We start from the raw sequence: 16755 nt of genomic DNA on the forward strand, positions 1-16755 counted from the left end.
AATCTGCCGCATTCCCACCTAGCTTCGTATCATCAGCAAACTTGGATATATTTAATTTGGTACCCCTCATCCAAATCATTGATATAGATTGTGAATAGCTGGGGCCCAAGCACCGATTCTTGCGGCACCCCACTAGTTGTAGCTTGCCAGCCTGAAAATGACCAGTTTATTCCTACTCTCTGTTTTGTGTCCATTAACCAATCCTGAATACATACTAGTATATTGCCCTCGATTCAATGAGCCCTAATTTTTTTCAATAACTTCTTATGTTGCACCTTATCGAATGCCTTCTGAAAATACAAATACAAATGCAGCATCGAGAATCCGGAACTCTCGGGATCGAGGCCGTTCTGGATTCCAGGCTATTCCGGACTTTCGATTGTCTTTCTGACATCATGAATCCAGAAATACCCAAGCCCAGGTTCGGGTACTTCCGGATTTCGGAACATCAGAAAGGGAGGGGGACCTCGCCGAGAAGCTGTTCGGGCCGGCCGGCCCCATAAATGAGGTCGCTGGACGGGGCCTTGCCGAGGAGGTGTTCGGGCCAGCGGGCCCTGCCGAAGAGGAGTGTTCGGGCAGGGCCCTGCCGAGGAGCTGTTCAGGCCGGCCAGCCCCGTCGCGGAGGAGGTGTTCGGGCCAGCGAGTAGGCCGCAAGCGGAGGCGAGGGGAGGCGAGGCCCGAGGTCAGCAGGATCGGCGGGTCCGGATTCCAGAACATTTTACGGATTCCGGACAACCCTGCACCGATCGTTCCAGATTCCGGAACATTCTGGATTTTCGCCGCTGCTCCTGTACTCCTCATCCATTGGTCCTCCCCTCAATAATTCTGCTAGTTACAACTTCAAAAAAGATTTGTCAAACATGATTTCCCTTTCATAAATCCATGTTGACTCTGCCCAATCCTGTTACTATTTTCTCCTGCTTCTGATAAGGTTCCTTTGCAGTGAGTGGCCTTTTCTAGAAAGTGTGCACGTGAGGTCAGCATTGGGCTTGGTTGTAATTTCTCACCCTCTCCCACTGTTAAATACCCTTCTGCCGCTCGCAGTCTGCACATGGTCCAGGCTTGTACTCGAAGAATGGCCTCTTGGATGAGGCACTGAGGAGGGGGTGGGGGGAAGGGGCTGCTGGTGCCTGTGGAACTATATCTCACAACAGCTTACTACTTTCAGTAAGGGAAAGACAATAAAGTATAGGCAAATGAGGCAGGCCTGTTTTACTGACTGGCACTTCAGTTGTTGCACAAAAAGAGCTAAATGAATTTGTAGTTCGAATATGATGCGACAAAGTTATTTGCTCTTCCAATTTACCACATTGGGTTGAACATAAATGACCCTGCTTGCTTTTTTTATGTTTTAATTCCAACCTATGTAACAGTGCACCTTGAGTTTGAAATATGTTTAAAGTATACATTTTAATATCTGCCTTTTAGATAAAGGAATTAAAATACGTTGTAAACATACAAAGCACGATCTGTCTCCACAAAGGGGTGTTAGGGGCCACATACATGCCTTGGCTCTGACGTCACCAAATTTGTGCTGATGGGGAAGTGCATTTTGGAATTTGATTAGGGATTGCAGCAATATCTATTTATTTGGGCATCTATTAAGTCAGCTGCATAGTTATTGGAATTTGAAGATTCTGAGGAAAAGGGTGAGTAATTCCCTAATATATCAACATACTTCAAATAAGACATACACAGATGCCTCAGCATAAGGACATTTTGATTGAAATTTTAGAAATGTAAAAATGTCGGAACATCAACAGGGAAGGAGGGGAATCACAGCTGGCAATTTTGCAACAGATTTCATCAGTATTACATTGAAGTTTTTGAGGTTTGGCACATTTGATGCCCCTCACATATCCATATTTATAGTCTGATTTGTGGTTTGTACTTTGGCCTCATTTAGAACCATTGGGTAATAATATGTTCTGCATTTGACACCTGCATTTTTAGATAGGCAGTCCCTTTGTAGCTATGTATAATAAACTCTCTGTCTTCCCTCTGCCCTGCAGAATAATGATGCTGTCTGTGCTGAAGCATACTGAAACACCAGTGAAGTTCTGGTTCCTTAAGAACTACCTCTCACCCACGTTCAAGGTTTGTAGCAGGAATTAATCAAATTCTAGCTTGGTTAGCAAGCGAGAAGATATTACGATCCATTTCAGTATGTGTGTAGGGACTGAGTGTTCAACGTTTGTCTGTTCCTAATCTTTTTTTAAATAATGGAGGTTTGTTAGCTACTTTCTCATACTTAGGAATCGATATCAAATTTAGCAAATATAATTTAAAAAAAAAATGTAAAATAAAATGTAACTAATTTCTGTTCTCACCACCTTTTAAGACTTGTAGGTGTAAGTTCTGTACTATGTACTTAGTTGATTTTAAGAGTACCCAGATTTTTTTTGCTTGCTATCTAGCTCCTGTGCTCTTGTTCGATACCTGCTGTAAGCATATTCCTTCAACTCTTCTCTTGGAACACTATGGGTACCACGCTTGAATAGTCACATTAATACTTCCGCTGATGTTCTCAGCAAAATCGATGCATCAACACTAAATTAGAGTTTTTACACAGCCCACAAGTTCTTTGTGCTGACACTGGATGCCTGAAATGGGAGGATTTCCGTTCTCCAGCCCTAATATACTTAAACTTAAGCAAAAAAGTTATTTGGCCAACAAATGCTCTAAAAGAATGCTATTATTGCATTTGATTCTGCAATATTTCTTAATTATTTACCATTGTAGTACCTCCTCCTTCCCCTCCCATCACAGTATAAGAAACACACACGACACAGATACAATGGGTCGAATGGCTTCCTTCTGTGCCGTAATGTTGTTGTATTCTATGATTCATCTGGTCTGATTTTAAATCCCAAGGATCCTCTAGGAATGAGTGACCATAACATGGTTGAATTTCAAATTCAGTTGGGGGGGTGAGAAAGTTGGATCTCAACCAGTGTCCTAAGCTTAAATAAAGGAGACTACAGTGGTAGTTCCTATGGATTGGAGGGTAGCTAATGTAGCGCCACTTTTTTAAAAAGGAGGGAGAGAGAAAATAGGGAATTATAGACCATTTAGCCTGACATTGGTAGTGGGGAAAATGTTGGAATCAATTATTAAAGATGTAATAGCAGCGCATTTGGAAAGCAGTGACAGGATCGGTCCAAGTTAGCATGGATTTATGAAAGGGAAATCATGCTCGACAAATCTTCCAGAATTTTTTGAGAATGTAATTAGTAGAGTGGACAAGGGAGAACCAGTGGATGTGGTGTATTTGGACTTTCAAAAGGCTTTCGACAAGGTCCTACACAAGAGATTAGTGTGAAAAATGAAAGCACATGGTATTGGGGGGTAATGTATTGACGTGGATAGAGAACTGGTTGGCAGACAGGAAGCAAAGAGTAGGAATAAATGGGTGCTTTTCAGAATGGCAGGCAGTGACTAGTAGGGTACCACAAGGTTCAGTGCTGGGACCCCAGCTATTTACAATATACATCAATGATTAAATGAAGGAATTGAATGTGATATCTCCAAGTTTGCATCTGACACTAAGCTGGGTGGCAGTGTGGGCTGTGAGGAGGCTGCAGGGTGACTTGGACAGGTTAGGTGAGTGGGCAACTGCATGGCAGATGCAGTACAATGTAGATAAATATGAGGTTATCTACTTTGATGGCAAAAACAGGAAGGCAGAATATTATCTGAATGGTGACAGATTAGTAAAAGGGGAAGTGCAATGAGACCTGGGTGTCATGGTACATCAGTCATTGAAAGTTGGCATGCAGGTACAGCAGGCGGTGAAGAAGGCAAATGGCATGTTGGCCTTCATAGCGAGAGGATTTGAGTGTAGGAGCAGGGAGGTCTTACTGTAATTGTACAGGGCCCTGGTGAGGCCATACCTTGAATATTGTGTACAGTTTTGGTCTCCTAATCTGAGGAAGGACATTCTTGCTATTGAGGGAGTGCAGTGAAGGTTCACCAGACTGATTCCCGGGATGGCAGGACTGACCTATGAAGAAAGACTGGATTGACTAGGCTTATGTTCACTGGAATTTAGAAGAATGAGAGGGGATCTCATAGAAACATATAAAATTCTGACGGGATTGGACAGGTGAGCTCCAAGAAGAATGTTCCCGATGTTGGGGGAAGTCCAGAATCAGGGGTCACAGTCTAAGGATAAGGGGTAAGCCATTTAGGACCAATATGAGGAGAAACTTCTTCACTCAGAGAATTGTGAACCTGTGGAATTCTCTACCACAGAAAGTTGTTGAGGCCAGTTCGTTAGATATATTCAAGAGGGAGTTAGATGTGGCCCTTACAGCTAAAGGGATCAAAGGGTATGGAGAGAAAGCAGGAATGGGGTACTGAAGTTGCATGATCAGCCATGATCATATTGAATGGTGGTGCAGGCTCGAAGGGCTGAATGGCCTACTCCTGCACCTATTTTCTATGTTTCTATATATGAAGGCAGAGTTGGCTAAAGTGCACTGGGAAAGTAGATTAAATTATGGGATGGTTGATGGGCAGTGACAGACATTTAAGGAGCTATTTCATAACTCGCAACAAAAATATATCCCAATGAGCAGGAAAGACTGTCAGAGGAGGGATAACCATCCGTGGCTAACTAAGAAAATAAAGGAGGGTATCAAATTGAAAACAAGGGCATACAATATTGCTAAGACTACTGGGCGGACAGAAGATTGGGAAAATTTTAAAAGCCAGCAAAGAACGACTAAAAAAATGATAGAGGGGGAAGATAGATTACGAAAGTAAACTAGCACGAAATATAAAAACGGATAGTAGGAGTTTCAACAGGTACGTAAAAAGGAAAAGAGTGGCTAAAATAAATCTTGGTCTCCTAGAGGATGAGACTGGGGAATTAATAATGGAGAACAGGGAAATGGCAGAGACGTTGAACAAATATTTTGCATCAGTCTTCATGGTAGAAGAGACTAAAAACATTCCAATAGTGGATAATCAAGGGGCTATAGGGAGGGAGGAACTTAATAAAATCACTGTCACTAATGAAGTAGTATTTGGTAAAATAATGGGACTAAAGGCGGACAAGTCCCCTGGACTTAATCCTAGGATTTTAAAAGAAGTGCCTGCAGAGATAGTGGATGCATTGGTTGTAATCTACCAAAATTCCCTGGATTCTGGGGCGGTCCCTGCGGATTGGAAAACCGCAAATGTAACGCCCCTATTTAAAAAAGGAGGCAGACAAAAAGCAGGAAACTATAGACCAGTTAGCCTAACATCTGTCGTTGGGAAAATGTTGGAGTCCATTATTAAGGAAGCAGTAGTGGGACATTTGGTAAAGCATAATTCAATCAAGCAGAGTCAACATAGTTTATGAAAGGGAAATCATGTTTGACAAATTTGCTGGAGTTCTTTGAGGATGTAACGAGCAAGATGGATAAGGGGAACCAGTGGATGTGATGTATTTGGATTTCCAGAAGGCATTCGATAAGGCGCCACATAAAAGGTTACTGCACAAGGTAAACGTTCACGGGGTTGGGGGTAATATATTAGCGTGGATAGAGGATTGGCTAACTAACAGAAAATAGAGAGTCGGGATAAATGGTTCATTTTCCGGTTGGCAAACAGTGACTAGTGGGGTGCCACAGAGAACGGTGCTGGGATCTCAACTATTTACAATCTATATTAATGACTTGGATGAAGGGACCAAGTGTAATGTAGTCAAGTTTGCTGCTGATACAAAGATGGGTGGGAAAGCAAATTGTGTGGAGGACACAAAAAATCTGCAAAGGGATATAGATAGGCTAAGTGAGTGGGCAAATATTTGGCAGATGGAATATAATGTGGGAAAATGTGAGGTTATCCACTTTGGCAGAAAAAATAGAAAAGCAAATTATAATTTAAATGGAGAAAAATTGCAAAGTGCTGCAGTACAGAGGGACCTGGGGGTCCTTGTGCATGAAACATAAAAAGTTAGTATGCAGGTACAGCAAGTAACCAGGAAGGCAAATGGAATGTTGGCTTTTATTGCAAGGGGGATAGAGTATAAAAGGAGAGAAGTCCTGCTACAACTGTACTGCGTATTGGCGACGCCACACAGGCGTACTGCGTTATAGAAACATAGAAACATAGAAAATAGGTGCAGGAGTAGGCCATTCGGCCCTTCTAGCCTGCACCGCCATTCAATGAGTTCATGGCTGAACATTCAACTTCAGTACCCCATTCCTGCTTTCTCGCCATACCCCTTGATCCCCCTAGTAGTAAGGACCTCATCTAACTCCTTTTTGAATATATTTAGTGAATTGGCCTCAACAACTTTCTGTGGTAGAGAATTCCACAGGTTCACCACTCTCTGGGTGAAGAAGTTCCTCCGCATCTCGGTCCTAAATGGCTTACCCCTTATCCTTAGACTGTGACCTCTGGTTCTGGACTTCCCCAACATTGGGAACATTCTTCCTGCATCTAACCTGTCTAACCCCGTCAGAATTTTAAATGTTTCTATGAGGTCCCCTCTCATTCTTCTGAACTCCAGTGAATACAAGCCCAGTTGATCCAGTCTTTCTTGATAGGTCAGTCCCGCCATCCCGGGAATCAGTCTGGTGAACCTTCGCTGCACTCCCTCAATAGCAAGAATGTCCTTCCTCAGGTTAGGAGACCAAAACTGTACACAATATTCCAGGTGTGGCCTCACCAATGCCCTGTACAACCGTAGCAACACCTCCCTGCCCCTGTACTCAAATCCCCTTGCTATGAAGGCCAACATGCCATTTGCTTTCTTAACCGCCTGCTGCACCTGCATGCCAACCTTCAATGACTGATGTACCATGACACCCAGGTCTCTTTGCACCTCCCCTTTTCCTAATCTGTCACCATTCAGATAATAGTCTGTCTCTCTGTTTTTACCACCAAAGTGGATAACCTCACATTTATCCACATTATACTTCATCTGCCATGCATTTGCCCACTCACCTAACCTATCCAAGTCGCTCTGCAGCCTCACAGCATCCTCCTCGCAGCTCACACTGCCACCCAACTTAGTGTCATCCGCAAATTTGGAGATACTACATTTAATCCCCTCATCTAAATCATTAATGTACAGTGTAAACAGCTGGGGCCCCAGCACAGAACCTTGCGGTACCCCACTAGTCACTGCCTGCCATTCTGAAAAGTACCCATTTACTCCTACTCTTTGCTTCCTGTCTGACAACCAGTTCTCAATCCATGTCAGTACACTACCCCCAATCCCATGTGCTCTAACTTTGCACATCAATCTCTTGTGTGGGACCTTGTCGAACGCCTTCTGAAAGTCCAAATATACCACATCAACTGGTTCTCCCTTATCCACTCTACTGGAAACATCCTCAAAAAATTCCAGAAGATTTGTCAAGCATGATTTCCCTTTCACAAATCCATGCTGACTTGGACCTATCATGTCACCTCTTTCCAAATGCACTGCTATGACATCCTTAATAATTGATTCCATCATTTTACCCACTACCGATGTCAGGCTGACCGGTCTATAATTCCCTGTTTTCTCTCTCCCTCCTTTTTTAAAAAGTGGGGTTACATTGGCTACCCTCCACTCCATAGGAACTGATCCAGAGTCAATGGAATGTTGGAAAATGACTGTCAACGCATCCACTATTTCCAAGGCCACCTCCTTAAGTACTCTGGGATGCAGTCCATCAGGCCCTGGGGATTTATCGGCCTTCAATCCCATCAATTTCCCCAACACAATTTCCCGGCTAATAAGGATTTCCCTCAGTTCCTCCTCCTTACTAGACCCCCCGACCCCTTTTATAACCGGAAGGTTGTTCGTGTCCTCCTTCTTGAATACCGAACCAAAGTACTTGTTCAATTGGTCCGCCATTTCTTTGTTCCCGTTATGACTTCCCCTGATTCTGACTGCAGGGGACCTACGTTTGTATTTACTAACCTTTTTCTCTTTACATATCTATAGAAACTTTTGCAATCCGTTTTAATGTTCCCTGCAAGCTTCTTCTCATACTCCATTTTCCCTGCCCTAATCAAACCCTTTGTCCTCCTCTGCTGAGTTCTAAATTTCTCCCAGTCCCCAGGTTCGCTGCTATTTCTGGCCAATTTGTATGCCACTTCCTTGGCTTTAATACTATCCCTGATTTCCCTTGATAGCCACGGTTGAGCCACCTTCCCTTTTTTATTTCTATGCCAGACAGGAATGTACAATTGTTGTAGTTCATCCATGCGGTGTCCGTATTTAAGGAAGGATATACTTGCATTGGAGGCTGTTCAGAGAAGGTTCACTAGGTTGATTCCGGAAATTAGGGGGTTGAATTATGAAGATAGGTTGAGTAGGTTGGGCCTATACTCATTGGAGTTCAGAAGAATGAGAGGTGATCTTATCGAAACATATAAGATAATGAGGGGGCTCGACAAGGTGGATGCAAAGAGGATATTTCCACTCATTGGGGGAACTGAAACTAGGGGACATCGTCTTAGAAGGGGTCACACGTTTAAAACTGAGATGAGATGGAATTTCTTCTGAGGGTTGTAAATCTATGGAATTCTCTGCCCCAGCGAGCTCTGGAGGCTCGGTCATTGAATATATTTAAGGCGGAGATTGACACATTTTTGAGCGATAAAGGGTTATGAGGAGCGGGCAGGGAAGTGGAGCCTAGCCCATGATCAGATCAACTATGATTTTATTAAATGGCGGAGCAGGCTTGAGGGGCCAGATGGCCTACTCCTGCTCCTATTTCTTATGTTCTTACATTCTAAGTACAAGCTGCATTGTAAACTAATTGTTACAGCACACCCAGACATGAAGGATTTACGATTGTTTCACCTCTGTAGAACATGTTAAAGTATCTTGGGTAATTTGCATCGAATTAGTGAATGACACAATTTGTACCTTTGGCATTTTCTGAGAGTTAGTGATGCTTACATTTGTGTGTTCTGATAGGAATTTATCCCGCACATGGCAAAGAAGTATGGTTTCCAGTATGAGCTGGTGCAGTACAAGTGGCCCAGGTGGCTCCACCAGCAGACCGAAAAGCAAAGAATTATCTGGGGCTACAAGATCCTCTTCCTGGACGTGCTTTTCCCACTGGCTGTTGATAAGATCCTATTTGTGGATGCTGATCAGGTAATTTTAAATATGTACTGTGCTGAGAGAACCAATGTCCTCGGGGGAGTGTTTGCTAGTGCTGTTGGGGAGGATTTAAACTAATATGGCAGGGGGATGGGAACCAATGCAGGGAGACAGAGGGAAACAAAAAGGAGCCAAAAGCAAAAGACAGAAAGGAGATGAGGAAAAGTGTAGGGCAGAGAAACCCAAGGCAAAGAACAAAAAGGGCCACTGTACAGCAAAATTCTAAAAGGACAAAGGGTGTTAATAAAACAAGCCTGAAGGCTTTGTGTCTTAATGCAAGGAGTATCCGCAATAAGGTGGATGAATTAATTGTGCAAATAGATGTTAACAAATATGATGTGATTGGGATTACGGAGACGTGGCTCCAGGATGATCAGGGCTGGGAACTCAACATTCAGGGGTATTCAACATTCAGGAAGGATAGAATAAAAGGAAAAGGAGGTGGGGTAGCATTGCTGGTTAAAGAGGAGATTAATGCAATAGTTAGGAAAGACATTAGCTTGGATGATGTGGAATCTATATGGGTAGAGCTGCAGAACACCAAAGGGCAAAAAACGTTAGTAGGAGTTGTGTACAGACCTCCAAACAGTAATAGGGATGTTGGGGAGGGCATCAAACAGGAAATTAGGGGTGCATGCAATAAAGGTGTAGCAGTTATAATGGGTGACTTTAATATGCACATAGATTGGGCTAGCCAAACTGGAAGCAATACGGTGGAGGAGGATTTCCTGGAGTGCATAAGGGATGGTTTTCTAGACCAATATGTTGAGGAACCAACTAGGGGGGAGGCCATCTTAGACTGGGTGTTGTGTAATGAGAGAGGATTAATTAGCAATCTCATTGTGCGAGGCCCCTTGGGGAAGAGTGACCATAATATGGTGGAATTCTGCATTAGGATGGAGAATGAAACAGTAAATTCAGAGACCATGGTCCAGAACTTAAAGAAGGGTAACTTTGAAGGTATGAGGCGAGAATTGGCTAGGATAGATTGGCGAATGATACTTAGGGGGTTGACTGTGGATGGGCAATGGCAGACATTTAGAGACCGCATGGATGAAGTACAACAATTGTACATTCCTGTCTGGCGTAAAAATAAAAAGGGGAAGGTGGCTCAACCGTGGCTATCTAGGGAAATCAGGGATAGTATTAAAGCCAAGGAAGTGGCATACAAATTGGCCAGAAATAGCAGCGAACCTGGGGACTGGGAGAAATTTAGAACTCAGCAGAGGAGGACAAAGGGTTTGATTAAGACAGGGAAAATGGAGTACGAGAAGAAGCTTGCAGGGAACATTAAGGCGGATTGCAAAAGTTTCTATAGGTATGTAAAGAGAAAAAGGTTGGTGAAGACAAACGTAGGTCCCCTGCAGTCAGAATCAGGGGAAGTCATAACGGGGAACAAAGAAATGGCGGATCAATTGAACAAGTACTTTGGTTCGGTATTCACTAAGGAGGATACAAACAACCTTCCGGATATAAAAGGGGTCAGAGGGTCTAGTAAGGAAGAGGAACTGAGGGAAATCTTTATTAGTCGGGAAATTGTGTTGGGGAAATTGATGGGATTGAAGGCAGATAAATCCCCAGGGCCTGATGGCCTGCATCCTAGAGTACTTAAGGAGGTGGCCTTGGAAATAGCGGATGCATTGACAGTCATTTTCCAACATTCCATTGACTCTGGATCAGTTCCTATGGAGTGGAGGGTAGCCAATGTAACCCCACTTTTTAAAAAAGGAGGGAGAGAGAAAACAGGGAATTATAGACCGGTCAGCCTGACCTCAGTAGTGGGTAAAATGATGGAATCAATTATTAAGGATGTCATAGCAGTGCATCTGGAAAATGGTGACATGATAGGTCCAAGTCAGCATGGATTTGTGAAAGGGAAATCATGCTTGACAAATCTTCTGGAATTTTTTGAGGATGTTTCCAGTAAAGTGGACAAAGGAGAACCAGTTGATGTGGTATATTTGGACTTTCAGAAGGCTTTCGACAAGGTCCCACACAAGAGATTAATGTGCAAAGTTAAAGCACATGGGATTGGGGGTAGTGTGCTGACGTGGATTGAGAACTGGTTGTCAGACAGGAAGCAAAGAGTAGGAGTAAACGGGTACTTTTCAGAATGGCAGGCAGTGACTAGTGGAGTGCCGCAAGGTTCTGTGCTGGGGCCCCAGCTGTTTACATTGTACATTAATGATTTAGACGAGGGGATTAAATGCAGTATCTCCAAATTTGCGGATGATACTAAGTTGGGTGGCAGTGTGAGCTGCGAGGAGGATGCTATTAGGCTGCAGAGTGACTTGGATAGGTTAGGTGAGTGGGCAAATGCATGGCAGATGAAGTATAATGTGGATAAATGTGAGGTTATCCACTTTGGTGGTAAAAACAGAGAGACAGACTATTATCTGAATGGTGACAGATTAGGAAAAGGGAAGGTGCAACGAGACCTGGGTGTCATGGTACATCAGTCATTGAAGGTTGGCATGCAGGTACAGCAGGCGGTTAAGAAAGCAAATGGCATGTTGGCCTTCATAGCGAGGGGATTTGAATACAGGGGCAGGGAGGTGTTGCTACAGTTGTACAGGGCCTTGGTGAGGCCACACCTGGAGTATTGTGTACAGTTTTGGTCTCCTAACTTGAGGAAGGACATTCTTGCTATTGAGGGAGTGCAGCGAAGGTTCACCAGACTGATTCCCGGGATGGCGGGACTGACCTATCAAGAAAGATTGGATCAATTGGGCTTGTATTCACTGGAGTTCAGAAGAATGAGAGGGGACCTCATAGAAACGTTTAAAATTCTGACGGGTTTAGACAGGTTAGATGCAGAAAGAATGTTCCCAATGTTGGGGAAGTCCAGAACCAGGGGTCACAGTCTGAGGATAAGGGGTAAGCCATTTAGGACCGAGATGAGGAGAAACTTCTTCACCCAGAGAGTGGTGAACCTGTGGAATTCTCTACCACAGAAAGTAGTTGAGGCCAATTCACTAAATATATTCAAAAGGGAGTTAGATGAAGTCCTTACTACTCGGGGGATCAAGGGTTATGGCGAGAAAGCAGGAAGGGGGTACTGAAGTTTCATGTTCAGCCATGAACTCATTGAATGGCGGTGCAGGCTAGAAGGGCTGAATGGCCTGCTCCTGCACCTATTTTCTATGTTTCTATGTTTCTATGTTTCTGACAGTCCTCTGGAGCCTGGACAGTGAATACTGTTGGGCTATTCACTGATGGCAGGCGGAAACATCATGGTTAAAGACAATTGTGGCTTTGCTGTATATCCCCATATATCCATTTTCCAGTAGGTGCAATGTGTGAACATTTCCCTTCGGTACCCAAAGAGCCAAGTGGCTTCACTATGATGGCAATTTGTAGATGCCATTAAATGCTCCACTGCAACAAAATCGGAGCCATTAAATAACTTGCTTTTCGCAAGGAAAAAAAATGCAATAGTAAGGATAAGGTACAGTAAAAGAGCATTTATTTTTACTGAATGTGATAGAAACATAGAAACATAGAAAATAGGTGCAGGAGCAGGCCATTCAGCCCTTCTAGCCTGCACCGCCATTCAATGAGTTCATGGCTGAACATGAAACTTCAGTACCCCCTTCCTGCTTTCTCGCCATAACCCTTGATCCCCCGAGTAGTAAGGACTTCATCTAACTCCCTTTTGAATATATTTAGTGAATTGGCCTCAACTACTTTCTGTGGTAGAGAATTCCACAGGTTCACCACTCTCTGGGTGAAGAAGTTTCTCCTCATCTCGGTCCTAAATGGCTTACCCCTTATCCTCAGACTGTGACCCCTGGTTCTGGACTTCCCCAACATTGGGAACATTCTTTCTGCATCTAACCTGTCTAAACCCGTCAGAATTTTAAACGTTTCTATGAGGTCCCCTCTCATTCTTCTGAACTCCAGTGAATACAAGCCCAATTGATCCAATCTTTCTTGATAGGTCAGTCCCGCCATCCCGGGAATCAGTCTGGTGAACCTTCGCTGCACTCCCTCAATAGCAAGAATGTCCGTCCTCAAGTTAGGAGACCAAAACTGTACACAATACTCCAGGTGTGGCCTCACCAAGGCCCTGTACAACTGTAGCAACACCTCCCTGCCCCTGTATTCAAATCCCCTCGCTATGAAGGCCAACATGCCATTTGCTTTCTTAACCGCCTGCTGTACCTGCATGCCAACCTTCAATGACTGATGTACCATGACACCCAGGTCTCGTTGCACCTTCCCTTTTCCTAATCTGTCACCATTCAGATAATAGTCTGTCTCTCTGTTTTTACCACCAAAGTGGATAACCTCACATTTATCCACATTATATGGAGACTTTCGAAAGGTTTATTCTAAAGGTTTTAGTAACAGTACTGCTAGTCTAGGTTTTAAAGAGGAACTTAGTCTGGGCCAGATTACACAGAATGATATATACTTCCCTCTGATGCATACCAAATATTCCATGGAGACTGAAACAGCAGTAACAGTGGCCAGACATTTTTTTCTCCTTTATTTACCAATTTTCTCATCTTCCTTCCTAATTCCACAGGCACCATGGAACCTCTAGTACCATCCCCAAATTCCCATTCTTCACGCCTGAGACTAGACACTGAATGTAGGTAGGCTATTTGACCATAGAGGATATCACTGCCAAGCCCAATGCTGTGCGCAACCGGTCTCCAGCATGGATTACTGGATGGCAATCAGAGGCAAGAACTTTGGCTGATATACCCATCCTTTACCCAGAAGTGCCAAGGCCAGTTAGATACCCCATTGCTGCCCCATCCGAGGTCAGATAACTCACTCCACACTCCACACTGTACATTGATTGCAGCTCTTTCTAATCTGTACAGCTCAGCTGCTCAATACTTGCATCTGAACCAAGAAACCACGAAGTGACTGTTGTAACCTGCCATCATCAGATGAAAATTGAGACAGATTTCGTGAACTAGGCATGTTACCGATAAGATTTACGCCCCTTTTGTGCCCATTTCTTTGAAATGCATGAATGTAAGGTTCAATTAAATAACTTTCATAATAGGATTATTTTAATAACGATTGTTATTTATCATCCAACTTGCTTTGGACTTGAATCCACATCAGTACACACCATTCCTTTACTGAGCTCCATATTAAAGCTCCCCATTAAAGGTGCTTGCAGTTTGCAGAGGGCATTTAATTTGGAGAGATAGATGGGGCAGTGATGCAGTAGCTAGACATTAATGCAATCTGTTTGGCTGGGAGGAGGTCTGCAGGTAAGGTCAATAAGCTTTGTTTAATAAAAAATAGACAAGTGATTCCCAGAATCATAAGAATGGAAAGTTGACATCATTCTGAAGAGTTTTATTTGGATCTCTAATTCTTGCAAACTTCTTATTCTCTCCCTACGTTGGCTTTAACTGCTTCATTTAGTTTCTTTTTTTAAAAAGGGCCAAGAAGTCACTGCAGCAGATAAAGTCTCAAAGCTCAATCCTCAGTGAATCACAAAGTTGTAAATTATATTGCAACTGCTGCTAAGAGTCAGGAAAAGTGTAATGCATTTGTCTGATCCGTTTTCCTTTTACTCAGATAGTGCGTGCTGACTTGAAGGAGCTGCGTGAGCTGGACCTTGAAGGAGCTCCCTATGGGTACACTCCTTTCTGCGAAAGTCGCAAAGAAATGGATGGGTATCGCTTCTGGAGATCAGGTTACTGGGCTAATCACCTCCAGGGAAGGAAGTACCACATAAGGTATGATTCTAACAACTTATAATTGAGAAGGTAGAATTCTGTGTCTAACCTGTAGATACTTTTTATATTATAAATTAAGGTCCATTGACACCCATGTACTACTCAGTTCTATTTTTAACTCATTGGTTGTAAAGTGCTTTAGGCCATCCTTAGCTGTAAAAGACACTACATAAATAGAAGATTTCCTTTATCCCCTGCTGTTTACCTTCTGATTTTGTCACCGTTCTTGTGGATCTTTGGAGGCCAGTTTGCAAAAGTAGACCTGTGCTTAATGCAGGAGTGAACTGGAGAGCTTGTGTCTGCTGGGGCTTGATGCATGCAGTGGAACCAGAGCTGTGCACTTGCAGGACAGCTAGAGGAAGTGCAAACTTAGATGGCAGCTTGCTGCACCCACACTAGTGCAGAACTCTGATATTATTGAAATGGCGGATGTTGGTGCTTATATATTGGAGCGTGCCATTAATAATCAGAGTTGTTGTTAACAGCACACTCAATGTACCTTATCACAGTTCTGATTGAAAGCCTGTTCGTACCACAGATCTGTTCTCGGGTTTTAATGGGTGTAATTTTTCATAGCATACATTGAACTGTTAAACCCATTTAATACTTGACAGACTTCTTATGAATTCCTGCATGGCATTGAGTGCTTCTTCTGACTACAGCTGAAGCTAAAAAAATGTTGTATTTATAGATTGCTTTATTATGTCAAAACATCTCAAAAGACTTCACCGAACGTACCAGTTTTTTGAGAGCTGTGACTGTTGTTACATGGAAGAACATCGAATTAGTGCCCATATGGTCTTCCTAAAAGTTGTATTGGCAGCTTTCTCCAGTTCAATCGTCCCTCCAGGCCGCAAACTGCAGACTGTTATCCATCGAAACAATTCAGAACACTCTGTATTGGGTTGATATACTGGGAATGGGTTGTCTGCTGGATAGGTGAAGTATGCAACTGAATTCCTACAACAGTTAACTTTGCCGGAGGTGAGTTCGGCCTTTGCACTCCTGAAGCTCGATTGGGCCTCTGTCATAAAACATATCACAGAGCAGGGTCTCTCAACCTTTTTGCTTCTGGGGCACCCCTCCAGTGTAATAAAAATTCCACGGATCCCCTGTAACACAACACAAGTACTTTTTCTGTATAAAAATTAGTTGTACAATTAAAAATATATATTTATTATTATTTTTGTGTTTTACCAAGGCGGGAAAGTGCTGCAGAAGAACAGGATGTATTGCCAAGCATTACTTTGGTTGGACTGTCACAACACATCAGCTTTGATGCACACGCGCATCACACACCAACTCCCCCGTGCGCACGCCACACACACGCGTGCACTCCCCGCACGCGCCACACACGCGCGCGCATCCCGTATGCCATGCGCACCCCGCACACATACACACGCACCCTGCACACATACACACGCACCCCACACGCCACACGCGCGCACTCCCCGTATACGTACGCACGCACCCCACACCCCACACGCCACACGCGCGCACTCCCTGCACACACGGGCGGCTGATCAAGCTGCCCACTGCTACCCGGAGCTCACGGTTCCAGATCCGAGTCCTGAGGTATCACTCACACAACGTTGATACAGACAGTTGCTTGCCCTCCTGACAGTTGCAGATCCCGGATGCCCTGTTCCCTTCGCTGCAACATTATCAGCTTGCACTTTCAGCAACTTTGCATGCAAAAAATTAGTAAACATGCAAGGTCAAGTCTAACTCATGGCAGACACGTTAGATGCCCTGCTATAGCAAATTATGGAACCTTGTCATTGTACATTTCTTCTGTTTATTGAGAGAACTCCACCTGTCCTCTTTATTACAAGGTGCGCATTTCTAATTGATACAGTTTGAAGCCAAAAAGCTTGCTGCATATGGGGAAATGAAAAGTTCGTTACTCCATCTGGGAAAGACAGACACTGCTTACCCTGT

The 16755-nt window shown here is 43.7% G+C and overlaps 1 protein-coding gene across 2 annotated transcripts in view; it reads left to right on the forward strand.

Moving 5' to 3' along the window:
* The window catches only part of uggt1 (UDP-glucose glycoprotein glucosyltransferase 1), a 188177-nt gene that overhangs the window by 138533 nt on the left and 32889 nt on the right, over positions 1-16755 (forward strand). For both annotated transcript variants that reach the window (XM_070883358.1, XM_070883359.1), the window contains 3 exons: positions 2013-2097; positions 8915-9097; positions 14654-14814. In XM_070883358.1, coding sequence (XP_070739459.1) covers positions 2013-2097; positions 8915-9097; positions 14654-14814 — 429 coding nt within the window. The remainder of the gene's footprint in view (positions 1-2012; positions 2098-8914; positions 9098-14653; positions 14815-16755) is intronic.

This window comes from Pristiophorus japonicus, chromosome 6 (genome assembly GCF_044704955.1).
Source record: "Pristiophorus japonicus isolate sPriJap1 chromosome 6, sPriJap1.hap1, whole genome shotgun sequence".
Classification (NCBI taxonomy): domain Eukaryota; kingdom Metazoa; phylum Chordata; class Chondrichthyes; family Pristiophoridae; genus Pristiophorus; species Pristiophorus japonicus.